A 15,613-nucleotide genomic window follows, 5' to 3' on the forward strand; every position below is an offset into this window, starting at 1 on the left:
GGCAATGCGCGATAAAAAAAAAAAAAGCAGGTAATATAAAAGTTTAATATTAATTTGTTTGCCTTTATCTAAATAATTTCATATACCATGTGGGAAAATGTATATGTTTCCGTACTGTGCCTTCTTTGATTGTGTTTTAGTTCCAATGTTTGCTAACAAGAAAAAGAGGAAAATGTGGAAAAAAAAATAGACAAACAATAATCTTTATTCAAAACAAACAGTGAAAATATATACTTGTCACAAAGGATGGATGCCTTTACTGGAGATTAGCGCTTACGGGGTGATTTCAACAAAATTCTTTTCTTGTGTTCCAGGCATAATATTCTTAGGTCTGGTTCACATTAACGATTGAAATCATTAACGTTAGACTTACTCAGAACAATTAACGCTCATACACGTGACAAGTCACTCCCCAATGAAATACGAAAGATGCCATTACTTCCAGAGTTCACTTGACCGCCAGTTGAAAAGATATCTAACTTCACATACCATAGGTGACTTTACAACAGTCTTTCTCAAGAGAAGACAAAAGGTTATAGACAGAGAGTAAATGACGTCTACCATGGGGCAGCTATAGTACAAAGATCTTAACGACATTTTTTAACCAACATAGTGTGAAAGCGGCACAAATCAAAAGTTATGAAACATTTGTTTTATTAATATATTACACGACAACAGTAGTGGCTGATAACAAGAAAAACACATAAACCTTTACAGTGTTGGATGATCAGAAGAAAACATTAAAGAAAACTTTTAAGAATACACGACAAACATTTAATCTGTAGTTTTATAGTTTGTCAATGCGATAAGTGTGTTTGTTTTGTTTGTGTTTGTTTTTCTTATAGCAAAGCCACATCGGGCTATCTGCTGAGCCCACCGAGGGGAATCGAATTCCTGATTTTAGCGTTGTAAATCCGTAGACTTACCGCTGTACTAGCGGAGGGCGATAAGTGTGCCATTCGACCACTAATCTACATCAAGTAAGAAACTAATGTAACGCTGTCATTACGTAAAAAGAAATGATACATTGAGACGATTTGACGCTATGCTGAACAGTGTGTTATCGAGCCCTGAATTGTAATGTTTTAAGCCCTCAGTTCACTACTGAAACACCTGGGTAAAAATAATTTAAACTTAATGATGGCTATAGAGCGAAACGAATAAAATCGTCTAAGCCTAATACACAAAATATACTTTATAACTTCAGTTATTAATACAATTATAAAAGACGTACATATTTATGTAACAGCCACATTAACCACCTCTTCTGACTGGTCATTATCTTGCTTGCACACCTGTCCTGTTTATATAGAACTTATGTTACTATTAGCCTTCTGCGACTATCGCGAAACTAACAGGTATTTTGCTGTTCTAATTTAAAAACATCTTTTCTATTCAATTATACGCCCCCTCTCCCGATGACTCAGCGATAGCTTAATACTAAATATCTGGTTCGATAGATAAAGATGGCATTGTGTAGCTTTGTGCTTGACACAAACGAACTTAATTCGATTTAAAAGATGGAACTAAAAACACTTTTTTACTTAGTTATCCTGTCGGTTTTACGTTTTATTTTACTAATAAAAAAACCTATTCAGCCTTGCAATATGTTTTGTATGCATATTTATTTATAGTTGTAATTAATTCGCATATGTATATTATGTTCTAGGCTGCATTATAACAGCAATTATCCAATCGGTTAATAACAGCACCTGTATTTAAAACAAAAAAAAAAGTGTCTTTATCGTTATTTCCAGATACTTATTTTTATTGAAATTTGAACTAGAACCTGTAAGCATAATCAGCATTTATCAAGACAGGAAATTCCTTAGGTGACAAAGTTTAGGTTTTCTTTCAGTACTCTGGCTGCAATTCCATTTCAATTAATATTAACTTTATATGAAGCGTTTTCACGCAACACCTGGCGTCTTGTCCGAAGTGAAAAGGCTTAAAAATGAACTTTCTTGCATTAGTTAGCTAAGTATCTAGACTTTAATTTGTGAAAGGCATTTATTATTACTATATCTCACCTTTAACCTTTTCTTCTGTTCTCAACAATAAAGAAGATGGAGGCTTGTCGTCATCACTTTCTGCTAAAACAAATAAATATCTTAAGTAACTCGAACACGTCTATGTAGAAAGGAGAAGAAAATTATCGTCGGTATTATAATTCTCGTTTAAAAAAAACTTCACAAAAATAACAAAACTAATCTCTGATTACGAAAACATGTTCAAATATTTGTCGTAAATTCCAATACCATGAAAAATTACACAATTTGAAAGTTAATATATATGCAAATATACACTGTTGGCCTAAATCTTAAGGCCAATGAACATAAAGAAAAAATATGCATTTTGCGTTGTTAGACTCAACCATTTATTTGAGTAGAGCTTCGAAAGATGAAAATAAGAAAAGAGAAAATAAAAATAAAAAACCTTTTAGCATTTAATACGGAAAATGCAAACACTATGAAATTAGCCTAAATACTAGTTGGTCAAAAGTTTACGATCATACCAAAAAGAAGTCCAAAATAAGGTAGGAAATGCCCAACAAGAAGTCTCAGTAGTGAGTTTCACGGCCGTCATTGCGAATAACTGCAAACATTCACTTTGGCATGGTTGATATAAGTGTTTGCAGAAGGCTGGTTGGAATGTTATTCCAAGTGGTTAAGATGGCTTCACGATCCACTGTTTGGAATTGACGTCCATTTCTATAGACTTCCCTTGCCATCCACCCCCAAACAATTTCAATGGGGTTCAGTTCGGGCGAATGCGCTGGATGGTCCAAAAGAATCACGTTATTTGCCATAAAAAAGTCCTTTGTCCTGTAAGCATTGTGGATTGCAGCGTTATCCTGCTGAAAGATCCAGTCATTTCCACACAAGCGAAGGCCTTCAGTCAATAATTATGCTCTCTCCAACATGCCAGTGTACCCAGCTGCTCTTTGAGGCCCCTGTATAACCTGAAACTCCATTGTTTCATGGAAGGAGAAAGCACCCCAGATCATGATGAAACCTCCTCCACTGTGTCGTGTAGAAAATGTCTCCGGTGGGATATTCTTATCGTGTCAGTAACGTTGGAAGCCATCTGAACCATCCAGGTTAATTTTTTTCTCATCAGAGAACAAACCCCTCATCTACTTTTCTACGTCCCATGTTTGGTGCTTCTCAACAAAGTTTAACCGAGCTGTTTCGTAGTGTGGAAGGAAGCGTGGCCTTTGAAGACGTTTACGGTTTTTAAAGCCTTTTTCTCGTAGATGCTGTCTTATTATTCTTGAGCTGCATTCTGCGTCCGTAAGGGCTTTAATCTGGTTCGACGATCGGCTGGTGTCTTGCCGAACAACCCGTCGAATCCTTCTGCACAACGCCGGCGACATTTTCTTGGGCCGACCACTTGAAATTCTCGTTCCGTATCCCTCAGGGTCTTTTTGGAAATTTGCAACAGCAGTTTTACTACGCCCATTCTCACCATCGATGGCACGTTGAGAAAGACCTTGCTTTTGCAGCTCAACAATTCTGCCACGTTCAAACTCTGTCACCTTTTTAGCCTTTGCCATGTTTCTATCCAATGTGAGATAAGAGATGTCAGTGGGAGATGTTGACAACGCTAATGCTTGAACACAATTTACACAAATGACTAAATTTCGTTACGTGTTTACAGATTAACGAATGCTTCGTTTTAGTATGGTCTTAAACTTTTAATCAGCTAGTATTTAGGCTAATTTCATAGTGTTCACATTTTCCCTATTAAATGCTAAAAACGTTTTTTTGTTGTGTTTTTTTCAATTTTCTTATTTTTATCTTTCGAAGCTTTACTCAAATAAGTGGTTGAGTCTTACAACGCAAAATGCATATTTTTTCTTTATGTTCATTGGCCTTAAGATTTTGGCCAGCAGTGTATAAATCAGAACACAGTTTTTGGATAGTTTTGCTTCTTATAATTAATCACACATCGTACAAATCAGAAACACTGAAGTAACTGCAATATGTTTTCAGAAAATAAAAGATAATTATAGTGTTCCGCATATAAGGTATTTACGCGTAAAAGGAAAACATTTTGTGCGAGGTCCGAGGTGATTGCATGAAACATATTGTGTCATGTCCGAAATGACTATACGTACAACGTAATGTGTCATGTTTGAGGCACGATTCTAATGTCGATGAAAATCATGTATCAGCCGTAAAATAGGTTTGTTTCCGTTTATTTATTCTGTCCAATTTTTACGTATTTCACCAACATGTTTGAAATTATAGCAACTTATTATGATTTACTTACAATCACATTGTATTATCTGAATGAAAATGAACTCTGCTAAGGTAAAACTTTTTACATTAGAAACTTCTTTGATGTTTTTAAAACTTAAGTAAAATATAGTACTTACGTTTCATAACCTTATAATAAGTAACGAAACTGTGTTTCATTACTTGCGTTTTAAGATAGTTTTTAATGCTCTAAATTTAATACAATTTCCGGAAAATAACAACAAAATGAAAATTAAAAAACAAGTAAACATGGGCAAAATTCAAAATAAAAAATTTTTAAATTCAGTTAAATTTTGATTATGAATGTAAAAATGTTACAAAAGATTAAAGTAATTTATCTCGTGAAAGATAAACCTGGTGTTTGTTTTTAATGTCGTTCGCCACTTTTTAAAATTTGGGATTCGTATCCCCGCGGTGGCTTTGCTCTAAAACAAATTAACAACAATTTCTAATGTGAAATACAAAAAGTAACTTCTGTATTAACGTACCTTTTCCTTTTAATGGCGCTTTTATTACGTAATAAGGACTATCTCTGTATTTTTCTAGTCACAAAATAAAAAAGAAACTTGATTAAGATATGACAATTACAGGTGTCACTGTTCAATAGTAAGATATATCCTACTGTGATCTAATGAAAATACATCAAATACGTATCTAATAACAATGCTTAGATGACTCGGAAGGTCGTTAAATTGTGTTTCAATGTTTTCTGACTTCTGTCTCCAAAAACCGCACATATATAAATTAAAGCAGACAACATAACGTAAGCCTTAATGTATGTGTGAATCAGATGAAAAGATCTATTCCACTGGGCAGCACATGAGGACTGAATGTTTTTCAAAATCTACATTCTGCACATGAACCAAGAAATTTCTCACTGTCATTGAATCAATAGATCACACCTCCCCAGCGTTAGAGCTGATCCATTAATTGTTAAACCTTGGAACTCGACTCAAGATCAGTTGTAAATGAGGCAAACAAGGCACAAAAAATAGTGATTTGGGAAAATTAATTAAGTCAACACTAACTAATAGGAACTCGAATTTTTATGTTTAATATTTTTAGTTACACTGTTCTTTGCACCAGTGTTTTCCTAAAATTAGACTAAAAGCAACCCAAGCATTCCCCATAAAAAGTTTGAAATACAATACACTGAAAGCAGGACAAACTACATATATCATATTAATGTACGTGTTACAGCCACACTTTAAATAACAGCGGAAAACACCCTACAAGTCATACTTATGTACTTGTTACAACCACACTTTAGATAACAGCAGGAGAAACTTTACAAGTCATACTTATGTACTTGTTACAGCCACACTTTAGATAACAGCAGGAGAAACTTTACAAGTCATACTTATGTACTTGTTACAGCCACACTTTAGATAACAGCAGGAGAAACTTTACAAGTCATACTTATGTACTTGTTACAGCCACACTTTAGATAACAGCAGGAGAAACTTTACAAGTCATACTTATGTACTTGTTACAGCCACACTTTAGATAACAGCAGGAGAAACTTTACAAGTCATACTTATGTACTTGTTAAAGCCACACTTTAGATAACAGCAGGAGAAACTTTACAAGTCATACTTATGTACTTGTTACAGCCACACTTTGACAGAAACTTTCTTCAATTGATTGACACAGAAAGTTTAATTTTCCATAATTCAAGGTGATTATTAAAGTTCAAATTTCTTTTCACGTAAGGCTACAGCACGCCTGCGTTCAAAGACGTGTGAGGTCAATCTCAGTGTTTGAACACACGTTCGTTGAGACACACGCACATATGAACCACAATAGTAGTTCGTAATAGGAACCGAAGGAATTGAACAAACCCTAGTAGAACATTCGGGCGAAAAGCACATTAATCAGTAAAGATTAATTTGGAACAGCACTTTAAAATGTTTACTACTGACTGTTAAGACTGTACATATATAAAAATGGAAAGAAAGAAAAAAACAGCTTCATGAAGACTATCTGTGGTAGCCGTTTCTAATTTAGCAGTGAAAGACAAGATGGAAGTCAGTTAGTCATCACTATCCGCCGCCAACTCTTGGACTACTCTTTTACCAACAAATAGCAGATTGAGTATCATATTATAACGCCTATACGACTCAAAAGGCAAGCATATTTGGTGTGACGGTGATTCTAACCCACGACCCTCAGATTACGATTGGAGCGCCGTAATCACTTAACCATGAGAACCCACAACGTCCTACGTTCCACTACCACTCATCATCTATATCCGATATCCACAGGTGAAGGATCTAATGTCTTAACCTATTGAAATATGTCAAGGATGCTACACACTGGTCTGAAATACGGCAGTAGTTCTTTATGACCAATCAACCAGTCAGAAATAAAAAAAAAAAAAAGTTTATTTTTCTTTTGGGCTAAATATGACCTAATGGTCACTGTGCCGGACTGTGGAAACAAAACACCCAATCATCTCTGACATGTACGCTTAGTCCATTTGTTGTATAAGCTATTGCTTAAGATTAGAATAGCATATCATAAAGAGTAATAAGACATTTTGTTGTTTAAAAAAGGTTTATCTGCACCAGTTCTCCCTAATTTTGAAGCGATATACTAGAGGGAAGCAATTAGTCAATGCCACTCATTACAAGCTCTTGGGCTGCTCTATTACCAATGAAAAGTGGTGACTGTACTTTATAACGTCCTCACGACTGTTTAATTAAATAAGCATTTGGTAGCAGGTTACTTTCCTGTGTGTCATTTTTAAACACTATTGTGGTTATGGTATCAGTGACCATGTTTCCAATTATAAGAAAAATCGATATATTTAAGGTTATTTTGGCTGTAAAAACAATCCAGGCAGAAGTTTAGTTATCAACAGCTAATGACAAAAGGTAATAAAAACTAAAAGAATATTCCACTGTTTTCTATGATTATTAAACATAAATTCCAGATTTTTCAAACAGACAGGTCCTAGCATGATATGGAAATCACAGCACTCGATTTACAGCCCGAGTGTGAGGGTCGCAGGTTCGAATCATGTCCTCGACGGTTCTCGCCCTTTCAGCTAAGTAGGCGTTTTTATGTAAAGGTTTATACCACCTTTCGTTCGTAAAAGAGTAATCCAAGAGGTTTCAGTGAGTGATGTTGAATTGAAAAAGAAATAATTTCTCTGCATAAGGTGCTACCTTGTCGTTTTAAAACTGTATTGATGAGTTATCCTAGACGATAAATCAACCAATATATTTAGCCCTACTTTGTAAACAATATACAAATCAACCTATTGAACCCCCACCCATAAGGCAAAACTAACTTCTCTGATAAAGCTTCCCCTCTGATTTATCACTTTAAAATTACGGACGGCTAGGAAATATAGCCCTCGAGTAGGTTTACGCGACATTCAAAACAAACAAAACTACAATTCTTACGCGCGTGTGTACGTGTTTTTCCTTATAGCAAAGCCACATCGGGCTATCTCCTGTATCCACCGAGGGGAATCGAAACACTGATTTTAGCGTTGTAAGTCCTTAGGCTTATCGCTGTCCCAACAGGAGATCAATTTTCACGTACAAATCACAGAAAAAATCAATATAAGAACTCTTGTAGGGTTCCACCAGTGAGACAGCGGTAAGGTTACGGACTTTCAACCCAAAAATTCAGGGTTTGATTCTTTGCGGCGAATATAGCATATGATCCAATACGGATTTGGTTTAAAATAAACAGCAAACGCCCTCTTGTTGGCGATTCTTCTAAACAAGCTTCGTCTCATCCATTTTTAGTTAAGATCAAACAAAATGCATAACCGCCTAATCAAAACATTTTTTTTTTACCCAATACGAAAGTAATTTATACTATCGTAAATTAAGATAATAAACGAGCCATTAGCTTACCTGTAAGATTAGACTCTTGTTTCGTTAGAAGAGAGGAATTACAAGCATCGACTGAGGGTAAAAAAAAGGAAGTTTTGTAAGAAGCATTACGGAAATATTATATTTTTGAAAAAAATGTCTGGAAAGATTTTATCTTGATAATTTCAACAAACATAGCTATGTACATACATACATACACGTGCTTTCATACGGCTAGTGAGATTAGCAGGTCCTGCGAAATTCGTCCAAAATGAAACGTCCATTTGCCCGTAACAACCAGTTCACTTCATCAGTGAAAGAATTTTTGAAACTTTTTCTGCGTGAGTAAAAGTTAATAAAATGTGTTTCTCGCTGTTTTTCTTTGCTTCGTAATATGCACTCATGAATTTACATCTATGTAGCACGGTAGCTTGGAGCCATACGATAAAAATGTATAATTCCTTACATTAAAAGAATTTTGTTCGAACTTCATCAAAATATTTTGCGATTAGAACTTCTTCGTTGGTTTTACGTAAAGATACTAAGACTGTATTTCTTCACTGTGGGTTCAACCGCATCCGAAGATTCAATCGCTGGTTTAAAAGTTGTGTTTCATGTTGCTTTAAAGCATAAAATCTTCTGGTTTCCTCTAATCTGTTAATCATTTATATCGAAGTACATAACCACACGTCACACATACCTTAAGCTGGTTTATTTACACCTTACTTAAAACATTGTATTTCACAAAATTATTTCATTTTGGGAGCATCTAATTCATCTACTGTTCTCAGTAAATTGTACAAAACTCTCGTCACACGTAACTCCTGAAGATCTGTATTTTGTGTGTTAATGAAAACCCAGTTTGGTGCGATTTCTTTTCAACATGAACATATTTAGCCGCGTCTCGTAGAGTGACTTAGAGTTTGTATTGCTTTCAAGTAAAAACCTTTTGCTCGTGGCCCCATCTATTGACCGATTTGAGCTTAATTTCCTACCACAGCTATCGAGGGTTCCCTATTGATTTTGGATTCTTTTGTATTGAAAATGTTTTGAAGCTTTCTCCAGAGGAGACCTAGAACAAGACCTTCCAACCTCACATTTTGTTTTAATTCATTACACTGGATGAGAACCATATACGATAATCAACTGAAACTTCTGGTTTCGAAATGTAAGAGCCCAATATCTCGATAACGATATTATTCGAAACCGCGGGAATGTTGTAGGTAGCAACATCAATTGATGATGGCCGTCGTTTAAAGATTGAACAAAATAACCGTCTTATAACTATTGTATTTAAAATTTAACATTGTTTTTTAAACGTTTGGTTTGTTTTGAATTTCGCGCAAAGCTACACGAGAGCTATATGCGCTAGCCGTTCCTAATTTAGCAGTATAAGACTAGAGGGAAATGCAGCTAGTCATCACTACTCACCGCCAACTGTTGGGCTAGTCTTTTACCAACGAATAGTGGAATTGACCGTCACATTATAATGCCCCCACGGCTGAAAGGGCGAGCATGTTTGGTGCGGCGGAGATTCAAACCTGTGACCCTCACGCCTTAACCTACCTGGCCTTTTTAAACATGCAATAAATATTACAGGATTATACAAAACTCTCATCTTTAATGCAAACACAACCTGTTTGTGTTTCACTTACTTTTTGTTACAATAACTAGCTCGGATGTGATTGAACTTGCATTATATTATCATCATGATATTAAGTGTGTGCAATATGATCCTCTGCAAAGTCTTAAAAAATCGTGGTGATAGCGGCGTTTGCGTAAATTTGACTTCACATCCGGAAATCATTTCACATGAACCAACTATTTCCACTATATCAAATACATAGAATTCCTACATGCTTATGGCAAGATTTTCTGAATCAGTTCTACTCCTTTATTTAAAAGTCCCAAGTTATTCACTAACATTTGCTTTGTTACAACAGTGAGAAAATGTAAATTTAAAAAAAAAATTAAATCCTGCTTTCAATAACAGATTGAATCGTGGAAAACGCAATTATTAATAGACAAGTTACTGTAATGCTCAAAGGTTGGTAGAACATCAGACTTTATTCCCACTGAAAGCCCATCACATACCTGTCCATGTAATGTTCTAAACGGTGGTCGCTTGATTAACAAATCTGGCACAAACAGTTTTGAACTATCTACAGTTTGCAGAAGTTTACACTAATCAGATTCAAAACTGCTAATACCAAGTAATTAATAATTATTCTTAACAATATAAAAAGCGTTAAAGAACTCGAGGGCTCGCGCATCGAGAACATTTGTCGGGAAAACGCTATGCGGTTTAGGATCGTGGATATGTTATAAAAGTTATCTGTAGATGTTCTTTATCGTTTTTATTTATTTCATTTTATTTTGTTGATTGCAGATTGAAACAAGGTGTGTAGCAAACAGCATTTTGGCGTTTCATAAAATCATTTTTCTCTCATATTCCAACTGAAATACTTCTGAATTTAAAAAAATACATTTATTGCGCAGTGGCTTGTAGTGAGAGAGGCAAGAGATGAAATGCTATTATTGGGCAGTGGCTTGTAGTAAGAGAGACAAGAGATGAAATGCTATTATTGGGCAGTGGCTTGTAGTAAGAGAGACAAGAGATGAAATGCTATTATTGGGCAGTGGCTTGTAGTAAGAGAGACAAGAGATGAAATGCTATTATTGGGCAGTGGCTTGTAGTAAGAGAGGCAAGAGATGAAATGCTATTATTGGGCAGTGGCTTGTAGTAAGAGAGGCAAGAGATGAAATGCTATTATTGGGCAGTGGCTTGTAGTAAGAGAGACAAGAGATGAAATGCTATTATTGGGCAGTGGCTTGTAGTAAGAGAGACAAGAGATGAAATGCTACTTTGTTCCACACCTTTGCCTTCGAACAACAACAAACAAGTTAAAAGGAATGCAATGAAAAAATACAATTAACTTGTTTTTGCAGCAGTTTTATGACTATTGGTTTTCCATTATTTTATCAGCTTTCATTGCACCGTTGTATATGATTACATTATTTTTAATTTCACCACAGGTTTGAAGCCTTTCAAGATACTTTAATGAGGAGTTTCTTCATACCTCTATCTTGAAATTAGAAGATTGTCCAAGCCAATGTCTTGGACAAATTTGTGTACAAATTCCCATCTTGACATTAAAATTTGTCCAAACCTCAAATCGTGGCATTTATGAGAACCACAACCTTGACATTAAAAATTTGTTGAAACTTCATCCTTAATGAGATTCTTGTCCAAACCTCAAATCGTGGCATTTATGAGAACCACAACCTTGACATTAAAAATTTGTTGAAACTTCATCCTTAATGAGATTCTTGTCCAAACCCTAGCCTTGAAATTATGTTTGTCAAAACTCCAGTCTTGAGATGTTTGTTGAGACCTCAATCTTGACATCAGATGTCTGTCCAAATTCCAGTATTTGGATTAACAATGTGTCCAAAACTTAATCTTAACAAATATCCAATTTTGACATTTGATGTTAATCCAAACCCAAACGTTGACATTAGAAGTTCGGCCAAATCCAAATTTTGATATAACTGTGTCCAAACCTAATCCTGACATCAGAAATTTATCCAAAACCATTCTTAACATTAAACTTTCACACTATTTCCTGATGCAACAGAGTATGTGTGATTCATTGGTAGGTGGCTGTTTATTTGTAAATTTGTTTTCTTGTGGTGTAGGAATAAAATACACATCTATTAAGTGCAAATATAAGGTCTATAACTGAGCAGTGCAATATTTATTATATATAATTCCACTGAATTCAAAAATCGAAGAGTTGCATTTTAATTTTTATATCGTCTTCTGTCATATAAATTGTCTAATGACACTTTTTCACATTATGTCACAGGGTCACAACAAAGGAACAAATATTATAGTCATTAGTCAATGTAAAAAATGATGGTCAACTACTGAAAATGTATAGATTGCACAAGTATTTTGTGACATTAATTAGCTGAAATATATAGAGAGTCCACAAGTGTCTATATAACAATTTTACAGTGGAAATCAGAAAAAGTAGGGATAAGACCCTATATAACACAGCTGCAGAGTGGAAATCAGAAGTAGGGATAAAAGCTTGTATAACACAACTATAGTTGAAATTAATAAAAGCAGGGAAAATAGCCGATATAACACAACTATAGAGTGGAAACAAATAAAACTACGAATAAAATAATACAACTATAAGATAAAACTAGTTAAAACTTGAAATGGGTAAAATTATATTTTCAGAACTGTCAATTTTATAGCAAATACACACACATTATACATGCTCAAAAGTTTTATAATTAGCACTGCATTCTTTTGATTACATCTTCATATAAATACCCAGTGGCTTGTAGTAAAGAGATGAAATGCAAGGCGTTAACTTGTAGTAAGAGAGAACAGAATGAAGTATTATTGGGCAGTGGCTTGTAGTAGAGAGAAATGCTATTATTGGGCAGTACTGTAGTAAGAGACAAGAGATGAAATGCTATTATTGGGCAGTGGCTTGTAGTAAGAGAGACAAGAGATGAAATGCTATTATTGGGCAGTGGCTTATAGTAAGAGACAAGAGATGAAATGCTATTATTGGGGTAGTAAGAGACAAGAGATGAAATGCTATTATTGGGCAGTGGCTTGTAGTAAGAGAGACAAGAGATGAAATGCTATTATTGGGCAGTGGCTTGTAGTAAGAGACAAGAGATGAAATGCTATTATTGGGCAGTGGCTTGTAGTAAGAGAGACAAGAGATGAAATGCTACTTTTCCATAACCCTGCCTTGAACAACAAAAAAACAAGTTAAAAGGAATGGGATGAAAAAATACAATTAACTTGTTTTTGCAGCAGTTTTATGACTATTGGTTTTCCATTATTTTATCAGCTTTCATTGCACCGTTGTATACGATTACATAATTTTTAATTTCAACACAGGTTTGAAGCCTTTCAAGATACTTTAATGAGGAGTTTCTTCATACCTCTATCTTGAAATTAGAAGATTGTCCAAGCCAATGTCTTGGACAAATTTGTGTACAAATTCCCATCTTGACATTAAAATTTGTCCAAACCTCAAATCGTGGCATTTATGAGAACGACAACCTTGACATTAAAAATTTGTTGAAACTTCATCCTTAATGAGATTCTTGTCCAAACCCTAGCCTTGAAATTATGTTTGTCAAAACTCCAGTCTTGAGATGTTTGTTGAAACCTCAATCTTGACATCAGATGTCTGTCCAAATTCCAGTATTTGGATTAACAATGTGTCCAAAACTTAATCTTAACAAATATTCAATTTTGACATTTGATGTTAATCCAAACCCAAACGTTGACATTAGAAGTTCGGCCAAATCCAAATTTTGATATAATTGTGTCCAAACCTAATCCTGACATTAGAAATTTATCCAAAACCATTCTTAACATTAAACTTTCACACTATTTCCTGATGCAACAGAGTATGTGTGATTCATTGGGAGGTGGCTGTTTATTTGTAAATTTGTTTTCTTGTGGTGTAGGAATAAAATACACATCTATTAAGTGCAAATATAAGGTCTATAACTGAGCAGTGCAATATATTATATACAATTCCAATGAATTCAAAAATCGAAGAGTTGCATTTTAATTTTTATATCGTCTTCTGTCATATAAATTGTCTAATGACACTTCTTCACATTATGTCACAGGGTCACAACAAAGGAACAAATATTATAGTCATTAGTCAATGTAAAAAATGATGGTCAACTACTGAAAATGTATAGATTGCACAAGTATTTTGTGACATTAATTAGCTGAAATATATATAGAGTCCACAAGTGTCTATATGACAATTTTACAGTGGAAATCAGAAAAAGTAGGGATAAGACCCTATATAACACAGCTGCAGAGTGGAAATCAGAAGAAGTAGGGATAAAAGTTTGTATAACACAACTATAGTTGAAATTAAAAAAAGCAGGGAAAATAGCCGATATAACACAACTATAGAGTGGAAACAAATAAAACTACGAGTAAAATGATACAACTATAAGATAAAACTAGTTAAAACTTGAAATGGGTAAAATTATATTTTCAGAACTGTCAATTTTATAGTAAATACACACATTATACATGCTCAAAAGTTTTATAATTAACACTGCATTCTTTTGATTACATCTTCATATAAATACCCAGACTGATCTAAAAATCATGAAATTCCACAATTCTTGATTGTCTTCCAGTAATTCATAGAACCTACAAACTAACCCTGTAATACATGAATTAAAAACAATGACTTCTGAAAAAGTCAAAAATAGTTAAATCCCATTTTACAACATTTGGGAATAAAAATGCCAGTTTAGATGCAGCAGAAATCAATATAGAGAAAACTTATGGTAGAGATATCAATCATTGTCATGGTTAGTAGCCTATCCAATCACCTAAAGAAACAACTAGTGGTAAAGATATCAATCACTGTCATGGTTAGTAGCCTATCCAATCACCTAAAGAAACAACTAGTGGTAGAGATATCAATCACTGTCATGGTTAGTAGCCTATCTAATCACCTGAAGAAACAACTCATGGTAGAGATATCAATCATTGTCATGGTTAGTAGCCTGTCCAATTACCTAAAGAAACAATTCATGGTAAAGATATCAATTATCGTAATGATTAGTAGCCTATCCAATTACCTGAAGAAACAACTCATGGTAAAGATATCAATCATTGTCATGGTTAGTAGCCTATCCAATCACCTAAAGAAACAACTAGTGGTAAAGATATCAATCATTGTCATGGTTAGTAGCCTATCCAATCACCTAAAGAAACAACTAGTGGTAAAGATATTAATCATTGTCATGGTTAGTAGCCTATCCAATCACCTAAAGAAACAACTAGTGGTAGAGATATCAATCACTGTCATGGTTAATAGCCTATCTAATCACCTGAAGAAACAACTAGTGGTAAAGATATTAATCATTGTCATGGTTAGTAGCCTATCCAATCACCTAAAGAAACAATTAGTGGTAGATATATCAATCATTGTCATGGTTACTACCCTATCCAATCACCTGAAGAAACAACTCATGGTAAAGATATCAATCATTGTCATGGTTAGTAGCCTATCTAATCACCTAAAGAAACAACTAGTGGTAAAGATATCAATCATTGTCATGGTTACTACCCTATCCAATCACCTGAAGAAACAACTCATGGTAAAGATATCAATCATTGTCATGGTTAGTAGCCTATCCAATTACCTAAAGAAACAACTCATGGTAAAGATATCAATCATTGTCATGGTTAGAAACCTGTTCAACTGCCTAATTCTAATTATTAATTAGATACTAATTAATTTATTTTACATGTGTTTTAGTGAATTCTAACTGGTAATTAGCATAGAAATATAAAAATAAAAGTAAGCAAATGACATTTATTATTATTATTGTTAAAAAAAAGAAAAATAAAAATAAATAAAAATTAGAAGGAAATTAGTATTTAAACATTCACAAAGGTTACTAACTATGACAACGACAGAAAATGCTGCCAAGATA

The 15,613-nt window shown here is 34.3% G+C and overlaps 1 protein-coding gene across 30 annotated transcripts in view; it reads right to left on the reverse strand.

Moving 5' to 3' along the window:
• Window positions 1-15,613, reverse strand: part of LOC143245143 (epidermal growth factor receptor kinase substrate 8-like) — a 96,645-nt gene that overhangs the window by 10,564 nt on the left and 70,468 nt on the right. For 16 of the 30 annotated variants that reach the window (XM_076491118.1, XM_076491108.1, XM_076491099.1 and 13 more), the window contains 3 exons: window positions 8,135-8,185; window positions 4,751-4,804; window positions 2,031-2,093 (listed from right to left, as the gene is read on the reverse strand). In XM_076491118.1, coding sequence (XP_076347233.1) covers window positions 2,031-2,093; window positions 4,751-4,804; window positions 8,135-8,185 — 168 coding nt within the window. The remainder of the gene's footprint in view (window positions 1-2,030; window positions 2,094-4,750; window positions 4,805-8,134; window positions 8,186-15,613) is intronic. The other 14 variants (XM_076491112.1, XM_076491105.1, XM_076491093.1 and 11 more) reach the window with 6 other exon arrangements.

Source organism: Tachypleus tridentatus, chromosome 2 (assembly GCF_004210375.1).
Source record: "Tachypleus tridentatus isolate NWPU-2018 chromosome 2, ASM421037v1, whole genome shotgun sequence".
NCBI lineage: Eukaryota > Metazoa > Arthropoda > Merostomata > Xiphosura > Limulidae > Tachypleus > Tachypleus tridentatus.